Source organism: Girardinichthys multiradiatus, chromosome 6, assembly GCF_021462225.1.
Source record: "Girardinichthys multiradiatus isolate DD_20200921_A chromosome 6, DD_fGirMul_XY1, whole genome shotgun sequence".
Taxonomy (NCBI): domain Eukaryota; kingdom Metazoa; phylum Chordata; class Actinopteri; order Cyprinodontiformes; family Goodeidae; genus Girardinichthys; species Girardinichthys multiradiatus.
In genome coordinates, this window is record NC_061799.1 from 5,821,923 (window position 1) to 5,843,526 (window position 21,604).

Consider the following 21,604-nt stretch of genomic DNA (forward strand, 5'->3'; position numbering starts at 1 on the left):
TGCAGATGCTGGTTTCAATTTTAAGCAGGACTTGGAACCTGCCACACTGCCAAAAGTACCTGCTTTATGGACCACGGTGTCTTGGCTTGACTGGTTTGACCTAAACTCAGATAATATATACCAATGCAGATGAGCTGAAGGCCACCATAGAAGCAACCTGGGCTTCCTGAACACCTCACCAGACCCACAGAATGATCGCCTCCAAGTGGTGAATGCATATACTGGAGGGTACAAGAACATATTTTTCCAGTAGGGTCAAATTGCTGATTTAAAAATACCTTTTTATTGGTCTTATGTGGAATATTGGAAAATGTTTAATTTCATTCTTATTGCACTTTCATTAATTGTTTAAGACATGCTTAGTAAAGAAGGGAGACACAATGCAAGTGTTCTCTACATATCATGATGTTTAGACAAGTTTGTTTAAAGCACTGTGCTGTTTCTGCTACAGAATGACTTAGATTAACACACTCCCCCACCTCACACTCACCTGTGACCTGAGCATTGCTATTTACAACAGAAGCACTGTCCTGGACTTTGTTGCTCAGTAGATAAGCTTGTCGTTATGTGACTACAGTGTTAACCAATGCAAGGGACCTGTGACCATGTATTAATATATACACTCTGTTACTCCTTTTAATAAATAAGAAACGTTCTGTGTTAGGACTGCACATTTACAGTCTAGCACAGTAACCAGGCAGCTGATTTGGCATATGGTCTGGGACTAGCCGTTTATATTTTTACACATTATGTAATATTTTAATTTTCTAAAGAACTCAATTAGGGGTTTTCATGAACTGTAAGTTATAGCCATCAAAATGAATAGAAATAAGAGCTTAAAGCTTGAAATAAAATCAGTGTGTGTAATGACTAGCTTTCATTTTTTCAAATCTAATGAAAAACAATATCCTGAGCTCTTACATCTAGCCATCCCACAAAAATCCCATATTTTAAATGTAGTTTATGAGTTTAATTTATGTCAGCCTTTTAAACCAAAAAGAGTTTTCCTCACATCACTCAAGTTTAGAGGGAATCTGAGGTTTACCATCCTGATACCTTATAGTGGGTAAGCATGGCAGAAACCTCTAGCAAAGCTTTTACAGCATGAAAAAAATCATCTACTATCCACAAATAGGGTACAGCAAGTCACACTTCTAGAGAGCTTGCTGGTCATCTGGGAATTAAGCCTTGAGCTGGAAGAGACAAGTGGGATGGAAAGACTGTGTGCAAGTGGCTCTGTGTGTGTGTGTGTGTGTGTGTGTGTGTGTGTGTGTGTGCTACCGCCCTAAGAATGCATGTAATTGCATCTGTTGAGTGCTGGAAGATTTCGTAACATGTTTCACGCTTCGTCGGGTGCTTCCTGCGGCACAGATTGCTGCATTTTTACTGATCCATTGTCCCAGCACAGCAGGAGGTTGTCCCGACACTGGGCTCCATCTATGGCTTCAGATTTCTATCAGCATGGCATTTAAAACTACCTGGTCCAGGCAAATGTGGCTAATACTTGGATTTTACAACATCTGGATGAGGAATTTTACAAATTTGTGCATTTCAAATCCACTTCTAAGGCAAAAAAAGCAACACACTGATTGCTGTTACAACTGTTGAGGGTCTGGTTAACTTATTTAACGTAGCAACATTTCTACTGCAGGTACTTAAAGTCACGCTGACTCTGTCCAAATGACCTCATAATATGTGTGGGGGTCAACAGTGAAGGACTGGCTTTATGATGTTAAAGTGTGAGAATGAGGGTCCTTCCAAGGGCTTGATGACCAATATGCACAGAGCTTTGCAAAAGTATTCATACCCTCAAACGTTTCCACAATTTGTCAATCACAATTAAAAACTTGTTTTACTGGGATTTTATGTGATAGACCAACACAAAGTACAGAATTGTGAGAGAAGATTATAAATAGTAACCTGAACCATCTATATTTCATCAAGTTGTAGATGCTGATGGCTGTGGGCAGGAAGGATCTCCTGTAGTGGTCTGTCTTACAGCAGATCTGAAGAAGCCTCTGACTGAAGACTTTTTCTGTTGTTGTAGGACAGTCTCATGAAGAGGATGCTCAGAGTTCTCCATAATGTTCTTCATTTTATGAAGAATCCTTCTTTGCACAATGATCTTCAGAGGTTCTACAGGAGTCCCCAGAACAGAGCTTTCTTTATCAGCTTGTTGAGCTTTTTTAAGTTCCTGGCTCTGATGCTGCTTCCCCAGCAGATGATGGAAGAAGAGATCACACTCTTCACAACAGACTTGTAGAAGATATGCAGCATCTTGCTGCAAAAAAAAAGGAAGCTTCCTCAAGAAGTACATTCTGCTCTGTCCTTTCTTGTAGATGTCTTCACAGTTGCATCTCCAGTCCAGTCTGGTGTTCAGGTGAACACAGAAGTACATATACTGTTCCACCACCTTCATATCTTCTCCCATGATGAAATTAGGTCTTGACCTAATTTCTTTCACCCCCTGCCAAAGTGGGCCACCAGCTCTCTGTACTGAGCTTCTTGTCCATCTCTGCTACGGGTGAGAACTGCAGTGACATCTGAGTCTGCAGATGACGGGACTCTGTACACTTCATACATCCAGAACAAGGAGTAGTGAGAGTAAAGTCCACTATGGTGCTCCTGAGCACCTGGTCAGGCACACAATACTTCAGTCTCTCAACTGTGTTCTTTTTTTCAGGTTATCTTTGATCCAGATGGACCATTTACCAATTAGACTTAATTTAAAGAAAACATTTACCTTTTCCCTTCTGCTTTACATGGATATTTTATGTTGGTGTCTCCCAGTTTTAATAAAATACATTTCAGTTTGTGATTGGTCTGTGACAAAAAGGTAAAAATGTTCCATTTGAATAGATACTTCTCCAAGGCAATATAACTCTCAATTTCCCCACTGAGTGACAATAAAGGATATTTCTGTTCTATTTGATTATATTCTACTCCAACTCCAGTTGAGGAAATAGGAGCCTTACTTTTCCAGGAGGACAGGAGGTCTAGTCATGAGGGTGATCCGTCTCCAGTACCAGATCATTATGATGAGGATGCTGGGTGTGAGGAACGTCTTCATGGCAAACCAGACCTTAGTGAAGCCTCCATTCTGATGGATGCCCTTGAGAAAATGAAAAAAGCATCAAACATCTAGTGTTTGACTTGGGTTGATACATTCTTTTGAGCTGTAACATAATGCAAACAACACAATCACTGTTTCACCCCCTTTTAAAAAAAACACCAGATAAAAGGCGACTAACTACCAGGAACGCTGCTTGATGCTTTCATATGCAAACTTACCACAAGACGAATGTCTTTGATCTCCCCAATCCCAATATTAACCTTCTTGCGCACGTTGACTGGCAGGCGGATGTTGATGAGGTAGTATTTATGAGCCACACTCCCCACCTCCAAGAAAGGTAGGGGGTCACATTCATAGAAACGGCCCTCATTCTCAAAGGTCTGACAAACACAAAGACACAGCAACAGGTTGGAACACTTTCATCTATTTAAGATAGATTTTTTTCATTGAAGAAATCTGTTCTAAACCAGAAAAAATGAATAACAGGAACAAAAACCAAAATGGTGCAAAGCTTCAGTTATTTGGCAGTTTTTCCCCATCTAGAAAATGCTTAAAATGAATAAATGTAAACTATAAAGAAATGAAAACTTTTTTTTTTTTTTTAGATCAACCTCTTTTTCACATGCTATAACAGTGCAGGAGTAAAAAACAAATATGCTGTAAAACCTCTGCAACATTTCGTTACCTTGTCAGCTGTAAAGTTGCAGTTTAGGTTCCTATGTTCAAATGATTGAGCCATCTCTGTCCACTCGCTGAATGAATCATCTCGGTAGGCCAGGCCAACATCAATAGTGACTACCGCTCCTTCAGCTGGAAATGAGTCATCACCGTAACAGTTAATTGTATTGTTAACCTAACCAGTGCACCAAATTCTCACATTTATTTACAGCATCTTACAAAGGTTTCTGCTGGTAACAAACTGGAGATCAATATTGTTATTTGGTATTTATGTGACTTACCAACAAAGTCGACCACAACATAAATGAAAGGAAAACCAATTAGTTTTCACAAATAAAAATCTGAAAAATACTGCATGTGTTTGATACACCCTAAGGAAAGACAGTGCAATCAACTGTCTTCAGAAGTAACATAATTATCACCCCCCCGTGAGTAAATTGAACATGTTATACCAACATATGGCCATCCTAAACCGACAGGCCTGCAAGCAGAGCACTGATCAGAGAAGCAGCCAAGAGGCCAGTGGTAAATCTCCACTCACAGATGGGAGACTTGGTGAACAAGATAACTATTAGTTATGCACTCCACAAATCTGATTCATGAAAGAATTGCAGCAAGAACGCAAATACTGGAAGAAAGCAATAGGAAATATGATTTAAAGTTTTCAACAAGCTGTGTAAGGAACACAGCATACATGTAGAACAATGTGCTCTGACTGGGTGAGAGAAAGACAAAACTTTTTGTTCTACATGGAAAATGCTACATGAGACAGAAAACCAGCACTGCGTGTTGGGCTGGACACACCAAACTGTGAAACATGGTGGTGGAAGCATTATGCTGTGGGGATCCTCTTCTCCAGCGGGGACAGGGAGGCTGGTCAGAGTTGATGAGAAAATGGGTGGAGCTTCCATACAGGGGCAATACTGGGAGAAAACCTGCTTGGCTGTAAAATGATTTCAGGAGCTCTACCTTCTTGTAGGACAACAGTCCTAAACATAACAACCCTCTGAGAGCATCTTTTTGTCATCTTTGTTATGCCTCAATCAACTGAAAATGCCTACATGGAGTAGGTGTTCGGTCTCCCCACCAATAATATGATCCTGATCCATCTCAGAAGGCAGCCACAAACATGTCACCAGAATGACCAGCAAGGGGTAATATGGGATCAAGTGTGAAAAAGTAAATAGTGGACTGCAGCGACTGCTCAGTTCACAGTTCAGACAGCTTGCACGACACAAAGCTGAGGCCTCTGGAAAAACTTCAGCGGAAATCCCCAATCAATGCCCATTTGATTCCACAACCCCAGTTGTATGAACTGAAAGCTCACACGGCCGTTATCTCAGCAGATCACCTTCTATGATGGAGGAACAAAGTTTTGCAATATCTGGACTATATAAGATGTAGTCCAGATATTCTGGACTATATCTTATATAGTCCAGAATAGTCCAGTAAAAGTCCAGACCTAAATCCAAATGGATTTTGCATCTGCAGCAAAACTAGTGAGACTTCCCAAACACACCTGCAGCTGCAACAGCAAATGTTGGTTCTACACAAAAATTGACTCATGGGGCTTAATACAAATCTGTCACATTTTTAGGTTTTTATTTTTAAAATATATAACAACCATGTATTCTTAGGTGCTACTTGGTCTTTGTCTATCCCATAAATCCATCTATTGTCTATACCCCGTTTATCCTTGCAGGGTCGCTGAGGGGGGGCTGCAGCAGTCATTGAGTGGGAGGCAGGGAACACACAACACAGACACACAAAAGACAAACCACCATGCACACACACAGGCTCATACCTAAGGGCAGTTTAGAGTACGCTGATTCAATTGACCCAACAGTCATGTTTTTAGACAGTGGGAGAAGGCTGGAGTGTGTGGAGAGAGCCCATGCATGCACAGGCAGAACATGCAATCTCCATGCAGAAAGGCCCCAGGCCAGGATTTGAAGCCAGGATCTTCTTGCTGCAAAGCAACAGTGCTACCAACTGCCCCACCATGTAGTCCCCATCCCATAAAATCACAATAAAATAACCTGAGGTTTGTGTTTGTAAGGCGACAAAATGAGAAAAAAAGTTCAAGGTGTACAAATACTTTGCAAGGCACTGTCTGGTGTAGTTTAAATTTGACATTTAAATTACATTTTAAATCAACGTCTTGGGGGCCATGTCAGCTGATGCACAGAGATGTAAGAAGCTATTTAAAAAGGAAACTGCAAATCATGAACTGTAAAGCTCTGAAAGTCTGTTAGTAGTAGATCTTTTAAGTTCTTTAATTTTTAAGATGCATCTTGCATGGATCAGATTCATTTTATAACAATAGCCCTGTTTTATTCAACTGGATTGAACATTTTAAAAAGGAATTTTAAAAAAAGGTTTGCAATAATCAATTTTAATGTCTTCTTATATAAAAATAAATCTAGAAAAGTTTAAATGTTGCAGCACCTTGTAATGTCATAGCAGTAACTTTTTTTCCACCGATTCTGCTTTTTTTCCTGCGTTTTTATTGAATACTTTGGTAGAATCGATTGTGAATAACCCAGAATGTCCATCCCCACTGGTTCCCACCACTCTGAAAGCTTTAGCATCTTCGTCACTAAATTATCAGCGCAGGCGTAAACAACAGTGCAAGTTGACCCAAATGGCCAAATATGTTACTGGGATGCAGAGTTTGAATGCATGGCAACTGAAATATCACAATATTGTGTCAAAGCAGTTCTTTGCTGTTGTGATATTGCAGACATTGATATTTCAATTGAACATGAAATGTAAGCACAGAAAGCACACTTTCCATCCCATATATCTTGCTTATTACGAGGTTTTAGAGCAGAATCAGTTGATGGACTCTTCAGAAGAAGTCCAAGATTTAGTAAAGTTTGCAGTTCAAATTGCTGAAGAAAATGAGTGGTTATGCCTTTAAAAATAAAAACAATTGGTCCAGCAGTCAAATTTTAATAATTCTTTTCCAAAATATGGCAGTATATTAAATTATTTAGCCTGCTCTCACCACAGTGGCCCATATTTGTTCATCCCTGCTTTATAGAAACCTTAACTAAACTCAAGCTGGCTTTCAACAGCCCAACTCAGCAAGTTATCTATTAAACTACATCTTTAGATCACATTACAAAGCCAAGATCCCTCCTCCAGCTCTCCAGACTGCCTCTTGTGCTGAGAGGAAACGTAGAGTAAAAAAGAGAAAGAAACCCAGTGGCCTGTGCTGTAAGAAAAGGGACAAAAAGAAGGGGGGAGAACTAGATGAGACCTGGTAGCCGAGTGTCTCTGTAATGCTCTCCGCTGTGCCATTGGTCGAGCCCGACGCCCTCAAATGTCAGCTCTCTTCATGCAAACATTCCACTCCAGCCCAGAGACTATTACCACAGAAACTAAGCCTGCTCAACAGCTGTGTTATTGCTGGACATAGGTCAAGGGGTGCTTGGTGGCGGGCAGGTGGGTGGGAAGGATAATATGGGCATTGCTCTTCTCAGGGATGAACAGAACTCCAAATAAAAACTGAAAGACAGGGCAGCTAAGAAAGAAATTGCTTTGTGCTCATTTGTGAGAAGGCAGAGCAGCAGAAACAGCTGAACTTTGACATCATGGCTTTCATCAGGATTATAACAAATTTAAAAGGCCGAGTTATTAAATGAGGCACACCTGACTCAACTGGCTTCAGTTCACTCTCAACGCTCCCACAGAGCGGGTATACTGCGAGTGTACTGTGACGTTTGATATTTCATGGTGGAGCGCAGGCGCATCGTTAGACCTGGGCTTCCAGGGCTAAAGATGTTTTGTCAACAGTTCCAGATAAAAGTCAGAGGCAAACTGAATTTATCCTTGGTTGATAATTGTGGTAAATATGTATCTTAAGTGTACATATTACCAATTGTTGTTGATTTAGTTATTTATAGTATTTAAGTGTACTTAATTTTGTATATTGATTTTTTTACACTTATTTTTCTGAGCTGGGCGCACACATATTAGCTCTACAAAGTAGTGTACATTCCTGGCATCCTGAACAGACAAATTATCCTTGACACGGTGACTGGAGGCTCCACCTTAGCCTGATCTATCAGACCTGGAGCAGATTCAGCAGAGCAGTAGTGAATCTGTTCACTACATGGGAGAATGTGCAGTGCCAGCTTTGGTTCTCACCGAGTCCAAGAGAGGATCCACCTTTAGGAGTGGACGCCTTTGCTCTCAGTCCATGGCCAAAGATGCTTGTTTAGGCTTTTCCTTCAGTTCTGCTGATCCCACTGCTCCAGTAGCGGTTAGGGAGAAACAGCTGTCATTGATTCTTACAGCCCCCAAGAGCCCAGGAGCACCGAGGTTCCCAAACATGAGTTAGTTAGTATCAGGCCGCCCGTGGCAGCTTCTGTGGAGGGAGGATGCGTTCCTCAAGATGTAAGGGGCAATCAGAGACAGGCCAGACACTGATCCGTCTCTGGGGCTGGTTGCTGAATGGGAGTGCTTAGAGAGGCTCGGTGATAATTGGCTTCATCTTTCCCCTCATAACTGGGGTGGAAGCAATGTCTCATCTCCTCTGCCCTGTGTGGGCTCTCTCATGTCATGTGGCGCACACAGCTGCACCACGCTGCTCAGGGTGAGATATTTCTGTTGTTCTTCGTCACTAAGGTTGAATGTAATCAAGCCTCCCTGTGGTCAGAGGTTATTCCCCTCTGCTGTGGTGCTTGAGGCATGTGGGGGTTGTTACGCTACATCATTATGCATGATCCAGTTGCTGATGTGTTCCCCTTTTATTTCTATCATCCTCCTAAGGAGTTGTTGACCAACCACAAGGTTTCATGATCCTAAAAACACCCTGGTCGAGTGAACCAAATTTCTTCATTTCACATGTTCAAATTCATACATTTCCCACACTTTCTGCCACGCCGTCATTGGACGAGGAGGAGGAGCTAATTTGCCTTGTAGCTTTGGAAAACAAAAGAAGATGGTATATAAGGCCACTTACTCCTGTTTATTCCTTTAGGGTTTAAACGAAAAATCCATCCTTACCTTCAACCTTAAACTGAATAGCATAAAAAAATTCAGAATAAAATTTTTAATAGCAGCTGCAGGCAATTTTCTTCTCCCAGGGTATTCTAGCTGGTCTACTCACAATCGTGGGAGAGGAACTGGTCTTTGACATTCCAGAACAATGAAAATGCCAACAAGAGATACAAAGTAATTGCCAATTTATATTTTAACCATATAAAAAAGGCAATTTAACCATAAAAAAGATATTTGCAAGGCACGTGTGTAGCGGTAGAGAACACAACCCAAAGCAGCTTTCCTGGGTTTGTCTTCCCCTGCTCTACACCCCAATTCCTGTGTGCGAAACTTTGAAAAATAACAAAAATGAATGCCACCAGTGCCCCAAATAAAATAAAAAAATGAATAACAAACAAAAAAGACATTTGTTTGTTAGAGGAGGACTGTGAAGCCATCTACAAGAAGGGACAGAGCAGACTGTACTTCTTGAGGAAGCTTAGGTTCTTTGGTGTTTGCAGCAAGATGCTGCATATCTTCTATAAGTCTAATGTGGAGAGTGTGATCTCTTCTATCATCATCTGCTGGGGAAGCAGCATCAGAGCCAGGGACTTAAAAAAGCTCAACAAGCTGATAAAAAAGGCTGGTTCTGTTCTGGGGACTCCTCTGGAACCTCTGGGGATCATTGTGGAAAGAAGAATTCTTCATAAAATGAAGAACATTATGGAGAACCCTGAGCATCCTCTTCATGAGACTGTCCTACAACAACAGAGTGTCTTCAGTCAGAGGCTTCTTCAGATCTGCTGTAAGACGGAGCGCTACAGGAGATCCTTCCTGCCCACAGCCATCAGCATCTACAACGGCTCTTTGAAGAAACCTTCATAATGAGCTACAACATTTAATTTCCCTTTGGGATTAATAAAGTATTTTTTAATTGAATGGAAAATTCTTTTTAATGGTCTGACCTCCTTTTTACCCTCTCTCCTCTCTGACCTCTGTGTTTTGCTTACATAAGAGCAGATGGACTCTAAATTCATTATCAGGAGTTTTATGGTTAACACTCCCTGAAGTGTTATATCTCAAGGGATGGTAGATGGGTGCCCTACATAACTTTGTTACCTCTGACCCGGGGTGGGGTCTAGGGGCTATATTTCCAAACTCTTTTTAGTTGAGGTAACACCCACATACTGTTTAAATACTGTCTGTAAATTCTGTTCGGGGCTCTGCTTCACTGACTAAACTCAGTGACAGGGTCTTCAAACGCTGAATGCCTTTGAATAAACTTATAAAGACAAAGTCCGGTCTTTCTCTTGTTAATGAGTTGACTTCTCTCTCACTTTGATAAGAACATCTACAACACTAGCCACTGGTATCAAGGTGTATCAACATTGAGGTTTTAAGGTTGCTAAAATTCTGTCATATTGTTCCTACAGTTCAAGTTTAACGGGTATGAATATTTGCAAGGCACTGCAGCTTTATAAATTTGGGTTGATTGCTTCAGTGTTGGATTTTGTGGATTAAGAGTTTCTAAAAAGTTGTGCTACATTTTACACAGCATCACAATGTTGGAAATATAGAACCAAGAGCACTTGTCTCCCACAGTCTCCAGCAGCTCATCATGTTCCTCAGAAAGATAAAAAGATGAAATGAAATTAGTCTGTAGCATCTGGCAACAAGATCTGTCTGTGGACTTGGCTGAATCACTAATTTGTTTGTCAGCAGGCCAGCCTATAAACATCTCAGCCCCCCCCCCCCCGACACATTTCGACTGAAATGTGGCCAAGAATGTGAGCAAGTAAATGATCTTTGTGACTAGGCTAACACTCTGCATTCAGTGTTTAGAGCTGCAACTGCAACAAAATCACCCACTTTTACTGAATATTTCACCAAAAACATTACAAAAACAAACAGATTGTTCCTTTCTAAATTGCCATAATCTTCACATTGCAATAATTTACCATATTAGGACTGAACTGTCTGGCTAAAAGTCCTCAAGGCTATGAGGCTACACAGAACAAACATCAAGGGACCCCTCATTGTTTGCTTCTTTTCAGGATAACAATCCCAATCTACTAAAAATGAATTCCTGTGAATTTCAACAAACAAATGTGAAAAAACAGTGACAGCACTAGAATACACAATGAAGGCGATTAGATTTGCCAAAGTGTAAATATTGCTCACACCATCTTAGTCATGGATGTGAGGCTTTGCTAATATTTTCCATCAGATTGTGAAACAATCAACCACCAAGGACAAAATATTGACACATATTTAAACACGCTGAAAAAAAAGAAAGCGTTTTTTTGCAGCTTTTACTGTATGACTATAAAGTGGACAAATGTTTCTCGTTTTAGGTCAGTTAGGATTACCAAAAATATTTCTATTTGCTAAATGCCAGAACAATGAGAATTGTTTTGAGAACTTTTTATTACTTTCTTCATATTAAAAGGAAATTACATACAGTAAGTTTATACTTATAATAAAAATGTTGGCTAAGTCAATATCAGGATGAGAATTGTAGAACTCCACCGGTCTGGTTTATGCCTGGGTAACATTTTCTAATGTTTCAAGGTGCCACACCCAACTGTTCAGACACTTATACACAAGTATTAGCAGCATGGGAATGTGCAGTGATCATACCGTTAAGGAAGGAGACAGGTTCTGTGTCGACGAGTTTAATGTGTTTTGTAGAACATAAGCGAAATACCCTGTGAGGATGCTAGCTGTTGCTGATAATAGAGTCATTAAAGAATATTATGTGGAAATGAAGCAACATTTTAAGATATCAGTCAGGAAGATAAAGCTTGGGCACATATTGATCTTCCAAAATGACAATGACCCTAATCAAAACTCAAAATTAAAAAAAGGTGTATGAGTGAGCAAGGCAAAAAGCTGATGCATTCCATGAAGAGGAATTGGCAAAGATTCCAGCAAATGATCATAAAGGCTTGTGAAAGGAAACCCAAATGTTTTAAACTGTATGACTCAGGTCAAAGACAATTCCACCACATACTAAAAATGCATTTAAACCTCTGAATTTGAAGCAATAAAATCATTTAGGCATTTAACAAATAAAAATAATTTGTATAATCCTAACTGGCCTATAACAAGGAAAGTTTAGTCTGGTGTAATGTCAGAGAGCAAGAAAAGAAAACGGTTTTGTATCTTATACAGTGTGTGGAAAGGTCTGGTTTCAAACATGCAAAAGTAATGTGGAAATTGTAACAAGACCTTTACAAAATGACTTGGTACTCTGTAAACTATTTACATTGTTCTTTAAATTTCAAGTTAATACCTTTTAATTATAACCTACTGTACTTCCCACCAGTCTTGTATAACTATGTCTTGTGGCTGAAACCTGAGCACTTTTAGCAAAACTCAAAGCTGCTTTGGTTCTCACCGATCTGGTTGTACATCTTAAATGCAATGTCAAACTGCAGGATGACCAACATAAACTGGAACCAGGGGCTCATCTCGTTGTTGGGCATAGGAATATGCACAGCGAACACGATGTTGTTAGCTTCAATCCCCTTTGCCATGGCCTCGTCAAAGGTCTGGATTTTGTCACACTGGTTAGGACCCCAAGGCATGAACCACTTGGTTTCTTGTCGGCGCTTGATTGTGTCCACACACTTTGTCGCCATGTATTCAACAGCACTGGTGGGGTTGGGAGCTGTGAGACATATGTTGGGGAGAAGCATTAGGATTAATGTCACAGTAAAATACTTCAGTAAAGTGTTTCAGTGCCCTGCTGAGATCATGCTTCATGCTGAAACTAACAAACTACACAAAATGTTTGAATGAATCAATAAATTAACAAAGTTAGGACTGAAGAGTTCAAACATTTTCCAAACAACTTTTAGAAATCTTTCTGTGCTTTCAAACCAAACCTTTTGAACACTTTATACTGTGCCAGAGTCCAGTTTCTGAAGCGGATCACGTCAGTGTGAACCTGTCCCAGACCCATAAATGGACCAGAGAACCGTACCCCGCTACTGTTACAATTGCCGGTCTTGGCATGGTTTATCCGAACCTTGGAGCAGTTCACTTGCAGTTTGAATGTGTGCCGTTCTGAGCGTACCATACAATGTGACGTATAAGCAGCGCATTTGATGAGAAGAACAACAAAAAAGGAGTCCGAATGAACGAGTTTTTATTAAGTCTCCTGGGGTTACGTGGAGTAGCGAAGGGTGCAGGCGCACAATTACAAGACAGAAAGCTCTGCTCACAATGGGGTAATAATGCCCCTTTTAACTAGCCCCTACTCAGTGCAGTTTGGCATGGCTCCACTCTCTTTTTAGGCTTTTCCATTTGTAATGGAACCATTACTATTTTAGTACCTGGTTGGAAATGGTTCCAAGTGGGCCGAGTAGGGCTGAAAACGCAACATCATAACACTGTCAATCACTGATTAGGTAGGGGGCGGCGTCACTCAAGGTTTCCGCTACATGTAATTGATCATGGCGCACCACCACTGCAATATAAAAGCAAGCACGCACGCACGCACGCATACATTCACTGGCCACTTTATTAGGTACACCTTGCTAGTACCCGGTTGGACCCCCTTTTGCCTTCAGAACTGCCTTAATCCTTCGTGGCATAGATTCAACAAGGTACTGGAAACATTCCTCAGAGAGTTTGGTCCATATTGACATTATAGCATCACACAGATGCTGCACATTTGTTGGCTGCACATCCATGATGCGAATCTCCCATTCCACCACATCCCAAAGGTGCTCTATTGGATTGAGATCTGGTGACTGTGGAGGCCATCTGAGTACAGTGAACTCATTGTCATGTACAAACCAGTCCCCAAACCAGTCTGAGATGATTTGTGCTTTATGACATGACTTGTGCTTTATGACATGACTCGTTATCCTGCTGGAAGTAACCATCAGAAGATGGGTACACTGTGGTCATAAAGGGATGGACATGGTTAGCAACAATACTCAGGTAGGCTGTGGTGTTGACACGATGCTCAATTGGTACTAAGGGCCCAAAGTGTGCCAAGAAAATATCCCCCACACCATTACACCACCACCACCAGCCTGAACTGTTGATACAAGACAGGATGGATCCATGCTTTCATGTTGTTGACACCAAATTCTGACCCTACCATCCAAATGTCACAGCAGAAATTGAGACTCATCAGACCAGGCAACGTTTTTCCAATATTCTATTGTCCAATTTTGGTGAGCCTGTGCGAATTGTAGCCTCAGTTTCTTGTTCTTAGCTGACAGGAGTGGCACCCAGTGTGGTCTTCTCCTGCTGTAGCCCATCTGCCTCAAGGTTCAATGTGTTGTGCGTTCAGAGATGCCCTTCTGCATGCCTTGGTCGTAACGAGTGGTTATTTGAGTTACTGTTGCCTTTCTATCAACTCGAACCAGTCTGGCCATTCTCCTCTGACCTCTGGCATCAACAAGGAATTTGGGCCCAAAGAACTGCCACTCCCTGGATATTCTCTCTCTTTTTCGGACCGTTCTCTGTAAACCCTAGAGATGGTAGTGAGTGAAAATCCCAGTAGATCAGCAGTTTCTGAAATACTCAGACCAGCCCATCTGGCACCAACAACCATGCTATGTTCAAAGTCACTTCCCCATTCTGATGCTCGGTTTGAACTACAGCAGATCGTCTTGACCATGTCTACATGCCTGAATGCATTGAGCTGCTGCCATGTAATTGGCTGATTAGAAATTTGCGTTTACGAGCAGTTAACATTTTTCTACAGGCGTACCTAATAAAGGGGCTGGTGAGTGTATATATGCGTTGTTACTTTTTATTTACGCACTTATACTAACCATAATCACAGAGTTTGAAATTTAAATATCATGAAACCTTAAAATTTACTTTATTTTGAAAAACCAACACCGCCGGCTCCTTCCTGCCTGCGAAGCTGCTATAGTTGTTCGTAGAGGGAGGCGAAAGAATTCCACATCCTCCATTCCTGCTCTGTTCTGACCGACGGAGCAACTCCGTTGTATGTTAATTAATGAGAACAGTTCCACATTCTCCGTGACTACTCCGAACGTCACCGTCGACGGACCCGCTCTCCGTCAAATTACGGAATAACTAAAATTTTCTGTTCCATTCCAGTCAGTCTTGCTCCAGCTGGGTCAACCAATGTACCTCTCGCGCATATTTTCTTCGGGCTCCAAGGAACTTGGAGCAGACATATGTTGCAATTAATATAACTTTTACCTTAATGCGTAATGTTTCAGATATGTTTTTGAACAGCAAGCTAGCATTAGGTAGCATTAGCTACACCTCACACGTCCTCTAGCTCATACCGCTCCATGGCTTCCGTCTCCTGTACTGGGCCAGAGTGTTTCATGTAGCCGCTCGCAGTCTTCTCTGATTCTCATTTCACTCTAAGTCAATTAGAGGAGGTACTAATGGAAAGGGGCCTTAAGAGGCAAGTGGGGGATCGCTAAACACTCAGAGGCACCACTTGAAGCATTTATGCATTGAGATTTATGAGCTTCACAAGAAGCAGCTAGTTGCTACTCAAAAGACATCACTAGCACCCCCCCCAAAAAGTTGAGTTCCTGCTGTGAGAGCCCAAGATGGGATGGGAATGGCATCGTAGGTCAAAGTCCAGGTGTAACCTCAAATTAAAGGAAGTTCTATAGCCTTGTTTCCTGAGATCTGAATGCAATGGCTAAAGAAATTTACCCAAATTCACTCAAAGCCTTTTTCTTCACAGAACAGTTGGTAACCCTCTCAAGGCTGTCTCTACCTTTCAGAAGTCAACCACTAGAGTCAGCCATGCCCTGTGTTAGGAATAACCTTGCTTACTACTACTTATAGATGACCTTTCACACACAGACCAGAATGATAAAGTATAAATGCTATGTTTTCACTTATGGATAATAATCCTCAGTGACATACAGTTTGACATAAAGTTTAGTGCATTGGATTTGATTGTGGAACAATTGTAACAGGAGCGATTAGATTGCTGCAGCCACACTTAGATTCAGGGTTGGACACCTGCTGTTGCACACTATCAGACAGACACCAGCATGGTGACACATAGTCTACTGATAAACACTGAGGGAGTTTACATCCCTTGCAGGGAGTACCAGAGACAAAAACCACGTGTGACCTTCTTTCGAGGCTGTTTCGTCAATTCAATCACCAAGTGGACTAAGGACGGGAGCCATCAGCGCTGATCTCTATAAAACATTCCTTTGCCTTGTTTAGAATAAAAGTGTTGAGAGTTTGGAACAGTTTGAGAGTCATTACTTTTAAGAGAAAGTGATTGTAAACAGTGGTGACGCTTCTAGGGAAAAAGAATTCGGGGGAGATCCGAGGCGTCTGACCGGCAACAGGGTGCGGTAGCTCGGACACCTGTGACAAGTTGTGCTTAAAAAAAATGAAGCCAGCAAAGCAGAACTATTGAGTGTTAGCGGCACCGTTTGTCATACACTCACCAACTTATACCTACTCACCAACTCAGATACCTCATTTGGTGCCATAGAGGTGCAACAATAGCAAATGGACCCCCCTGCACAATCTCGGGTCTTGCATAAATCACACTAAGACAAAAAGCAGGACTCAGGACAGTCTGTTTGTCAGACGGACCAAAACTTGTAAATAAGCTAAATCCAGTCGGTTCCACTAAGTAGGAATATTTGACAATGCATGAAATGTTTAACAATTAAACTGCCTTTCTACGCTTCGATACTGAAACATACGTAAAATGATCACCAGCAAACACTAATTTTACATACATGTGGAGAAAATCCATATCATGAGCATCAAAACTCAAATACCACCTCTACTCTTCTGTGATGGTACCCGGAGCTCTCTCACCAGAGAAGAACTCATGAACATCAGGGCTACTACACCAGAGGAGTTATTTCCCACTTTTCTGCCTACTGCTCTGGAATATTTGGACATTCTGGTCAAAGGTGCGCTCACCTTTGTTCACGCGGTGAAACGCCGGAAGAGAGGGAAACGGGCTGGGGTGCTGGTACGTCTTCGCCAGCGTGGACTACGAACACCGTTACCTGGAATATTTCTCTCTAACGTGCGCTCACTTCCCAACAAAATGGAGGAACTACAACTGTTGTTGGGGAAAAACAGGGACTTTTATTCATCGGCAGTTTTGTGCTTCACGGAGACGTGGCTGTGTGGATTAATACCGGACTCTGCGCTGCAGCTGGCAGGATTCCAGCTCTACAGAGCGGACAGAGACACGGAACTCTCCGGCAAAGCGAAAGGTGGAGGAATCTGTTTTTACCTCAACAGTGGTTGGTGCAACGACGTGACAGTGATTCAGCAGCACTGTTCTCCAGACCTGGAAGCCTTCATCTTAAACTGTAAGCCTTTCTATTCCCCCCGTGAGTTCGCTTCGTTCATCCTGGTCGGTGTTTACATCCCGCCACAAGCTAACGTGCAGGTCGCACAGCGCATGCTCGCCGACCAGATACTGAGTGTGGAGCGAACCAACCCGGACTCCTTAGTAATCGTCGCTGGTGACTTTAACAAAGGTAATCTGACCCACGAACTCCCCAAATACAGACAGTTTATAAAATGTCCGACCAGAGAGGACAACATTCTGGATCACTGTTACACCACCATCAGAGACGCTTATCACGCCGTCCCACGTGCTGCACTGGGCCAATCCGACCACATCATGGTCCACCTGATTCCTGCATACAGGCAGAAACTAAAGCTCTGCAAACCTGTTGTGAGGACGTCAAGGAAGTGGAGCAGTGAGGCTGTGGAGAATCTCCAGGCGTGTTTAGGCTGTACAGACTGGGATGTGTTCAGGACTACTACCAACAGTCTGGACGAGTACACAGAGGCTGTGACTTCCTACATCAGCTTCTGTGAGGACAGCTGTGTACCATCATGCACCAGGGTGAGTTACAACAACGACAAACCCTGGTTCACAGCTAAACTCAGAAGGTTAAGACTGGATAAGGAAGAGGCCTTCAGGAGTGGGGACAAAGACATACAGGTCCTTCTCAAAATATTAGCATATTGTGATAAAGTTCATTATTTTCCATAATGTCATGATGAAAATTTAACATTCATATATTTTAGATTCATTGCACACTAACTGAAATATTTCAGGTCTTTTATTGTCTTAATACGGATGATTTTGGCATACAGCTCATGAAAACCCAAAATTCCTATCTCACAAAATTAGCATATCATTAAAAGGGTCTCTAAACGAGCTATGAACCTAATCATCTGAATCAACGAGTTAACTCTAAACACCTGCAAAAGATTCCTGAGGCCTTTAAAACTCCCAGCCTGGTTCATCACTCAAAACCCCAATCATGGGTAAGACTGCCGACCTGACTGCTGTCCAGAAGGCCACTATTGACACCCTCAAGCAAGAGGGTAAGACACAGAAAGACATTTCTGAACGAATAGGCTGTTCCCAGAGTGCTGTATCAAGGCACCTCAGTGGGAAGTCTGTGGGAAGGAAAAAGTGTGGCAGAAAACGCTGCACAACGAGAAGAGGTGACCGGACCCTGAGGAAGATTGTGGAGAAGGGCCGATTCCAGACCTTGGGGGACCTGCGGAAGCAGTGGACTGAGTCTGGAGTAGAAACATCCAGAGCCACCGTGCACAGGCGTGTGCAGGAAATGGGCTACAGGTGCCGCATTCCCCAGGTCAAGCCACTTTTGAACCAGAAACAGCGGCAGAAGCGCCTGACCTGGGCTACAAAGAAGCAGCACTGGACTGTTGCTCAGTGGTCCAAAGTACTTTTTTCGGATGAAAGCAAATTCTGCATGTCATTTGGAAATCAAGGTGCCAGAGTCTGGAGGAAGACTGGGGAGAAGGAAATGCCAAAATGCCAGAAGTCCAGTGTCAAGTACCCACAGTCAGTGATGGTCTGGGGTGCCGTGTCAGCTGCTGGTGTTGGTCCACTGTGTTTTATCAAGGGCAGGGTCAATGCAGCTAGCTATCAGGAGATTTTGGAGCACTTCATGCTTCCATCTGCTGAAAAGCTTTATGGAGATGAAGATTTCATTTTTCAGCACAACCTGGCACCTGCTCACAGTGCCAAAACCACTGGTAAATGGTTTACTGACCATGGTATCACTGTGCTCAATTGGCCTGCCAACTCTCCTGACCTGAACCCCATAGAGAATCTGTGGGATATTGTGAAGAGAACGTTGAGAGACTCAAGACCCAACACTCTGGATGAGCTAAAGGCCGCTATCGAAGCATCCTGGGCCTCCATAAGACCTCAGCAGTGCCACAGGCTGATTGCCTCCATGCCACGCCGCATTGAAGCAGTCATTTCTGCCAAAGGATTCCCGACCAAGTATTGAGTGCATAACTGTACATGATTATTTGAAGGTTGACGTTTTTTGTATTAAAAACACTTTTCTTTTATTGGTCGGATGAAATATGCTAATTTTGTGAGATAGGAATTTTGGGTTTTCATGAGCTGTATGCCAAAATCATCCGTATTAAGACAATAAAAGACCTGAAATATTTCAGTTAGTGTGCAATGAATCTAAAATATATGAATGTTAAATTTTCATCATGACATTATGGAAAATAATGAACTTTATCACAATATGCTAATATTTTGAGAAGGACCTGTATACAGAGAGGCCAAGTACAAGTTTGGCAAGGCAGTGAAAGAGGCCAAACGACTGTACTCTGAGAAGCTCCAAAACCAGTTCTCAGCCAACGACTCTGCGTCTGTCTGGAAAGGGCTCAAGCAAATCACCAACTACAAGCCGAAAGCCCCCCACTCCATCAACGACCGACGCCTCGCCAACGACCTGAACGAGTTCTACTGCCGCTTTGAAAGACAAAGGGACAGTCCTGCAACCATCTCCCACGACGCCCCCCAACAGCTGCAGCCACAATCCACCACCCCCACCTCCCCAACCTCAAGAGGGGCCTTGGCACGTCCAACCCCCACCCTGAAGTTCCCCCCCACCAGCCCCCTACCCAACCCCCTACCCACGCCGAGGACGGCTCTTTCCATCCAGGAGAGGGACGTCAACAAACTCTTCAGGAGACAGAACCCCCGGAAAGCTGCTGGTCCGGATTCTGTCTCACCAGCCAGCCTGAAGCACTGCGCTGATCAGCTGTCTCCAGTCTTCACAGACATTTTTAACACCTCACTGGAGACATGTCATGTGCCAGCCTGCTTCAAGTCCTCCACCATCGTCCCTGTTCCCAAGAAGCCAAGGACCACAGGGCTTAATGACTTCAGACCCGTCGCCCTGACCTCTGTGGTGATGAAGTCCTTTGAGCGCCTTGTGCTCTCACACCTAAAAGACATCACCGACCCCCTCCTTGACCCCCTGCAGTTTGCCTACAGAGCCAACAGGTCTGTAGATGATGCAGTCAACCTAGCCCTTCACTTCATCCTCCGGCACCTGGACTCCACAGGAACCTACGCCAGGATCCTGTTTGTGGATTTCAGCTCTGCCTTCAACACCATCGTCCCAGTTCTGCTACAGGAGAAGCTCTCCCAGCTGAGTGTGCCCGACTCCACCTGCAGGTGGATCACTGACTTCCTGTCTGACAGGAAGCAGCGCGTGAGGCTGGGGAAGCACGTCTCTGACTCCCTGACCATCAACACCGGTTCCCCCCAAGGCTGTGTTCTCTCTCCTCTGCTCTTCTCCCTGTACACCAACAGCTGCACCTCCAGTCACCAGTCTGTCAAGCTTCTGAAGTTTGCGGACGACACCACCCTGATCGGACTCATCTCTGATGGTGACGAGTCCGCATACAGATGGGAGGTGGACCATCTGTTGGACTGGTGCAGCCAGAACAGCCTTGAGCTCAACGCTCTAAAGACAGTGGAGATGGTTGTGGACTTCAGGGAGAACCCAGCCCCACCTGCCCCCATCACCCTCTGTGACTCCACAATTGACACTGTGGAATCTTTCCGCTTCCTGGGAACCATCATCTCCCAGGATCTCAAGTGGGAGCCAAACATCAGCTCCCTCATCAAGAAAGCCCAGCAGAGGATGTTCTTCCTGCGGCAGCTGAAGAAATTCAACCTGCCAAAGACTATGATGGTGCACTTCTACACAGCCATCATTGAGTCCATCCTCACCTCCTCCATCACCATCTGGTACGCCGCTGCTACAGCCAAGGATAAGGGCAGGCTGCAGCGTGTCATTCGGTCTGCTGAGAAGGTGATTGGCTGCAGTCTACTGTCGCTCCAGGAACTGTACACCTCCAGGACCCTGAAGCGGGCAGGGAAGATTCTGGCTGATCCCTCCCACCCCGGTCACAGACTCTTTGAGACTCTCCCCTCTGGCAGGAGGCTGCGGTCCATCCGGACCAAAACCTCACGCCACAAGAACAGTTTTTTCCCATCTGCCACCAGCCTGGTTAACAAAGCCCGAAAACCACCCTGACACTCTCCCTTTACCCCACACCCCCCCTTTTTTTGCTGACAGGACACCTGTAACCTGTAACTCTATGCGTTACATTAACGCTCAGCTTGGACTCCTGCTTACTTGCACTGCTTTACTTGCACAATGATCACCTGCACTGTTGTATTGCTCTTGCATCTTATACTGCTCTATATTTACTCTCACTCACTTAAAACTGTGCACTTATATTTATATTATATTGTAGATATGTTTGTACTGTTTAATTTGTACTGTATTGCACCGACTACGCCAAAACAAATTCCTTGTATGTCCAAAAACGTACTTGGCAATAAAGCTTTTCTGATTCTGATTCTGATTCTGATTCTACTACATGTTCTACTGCTTAACATTGGCACAACATAAATGTCAACCCAATTTCATTAACCCCAAAAACCCAATAGCAATAATAATATTACCTTTTCTCATGCTATACTACACAGGTGCTCTGTCTCTAATGATGAGGATTCACTTATCTTAGCATGTCCAACAT

At 43.1% G+C, this 21,604-nt stretch overlaps 1 protein-coding gene across 2 annotated transcripts in view; it reads right to left on the bottom strand.

Moving 5' to 3' along the window:
* Positions 1-21,604, bottom strand: part of wls (Wnt ligand secretion mediator) — a 42,990-nt gene that overhangs the window by 9,517 nt on the left and 11,869 nt on the right. For both annotated transcript variants that reach the window (XM_047369466.1, XM_047369465.1), the window contains exons 2-5: positions 12,141-12,413; positions 3,759-3,883; positions 3,292-3,453; positions 2,976-3,112 (exon numbers count right to left, since the gene is read on the bottom strand). In XM_047369466.1, coding sequence (XP_047225422.1) covers positions 2,976-3,112; positions 3,292-3,453; positions 3,759-3,883; positions 12,141-12,413 — 697 coding nt within the window. The remainder of the gene's footprint in view (positions 1-2,975; positions 3,113-3,291; positions 3,454-3,758; positions 3,884-12,140; positions 12,414-21,604) is intronic.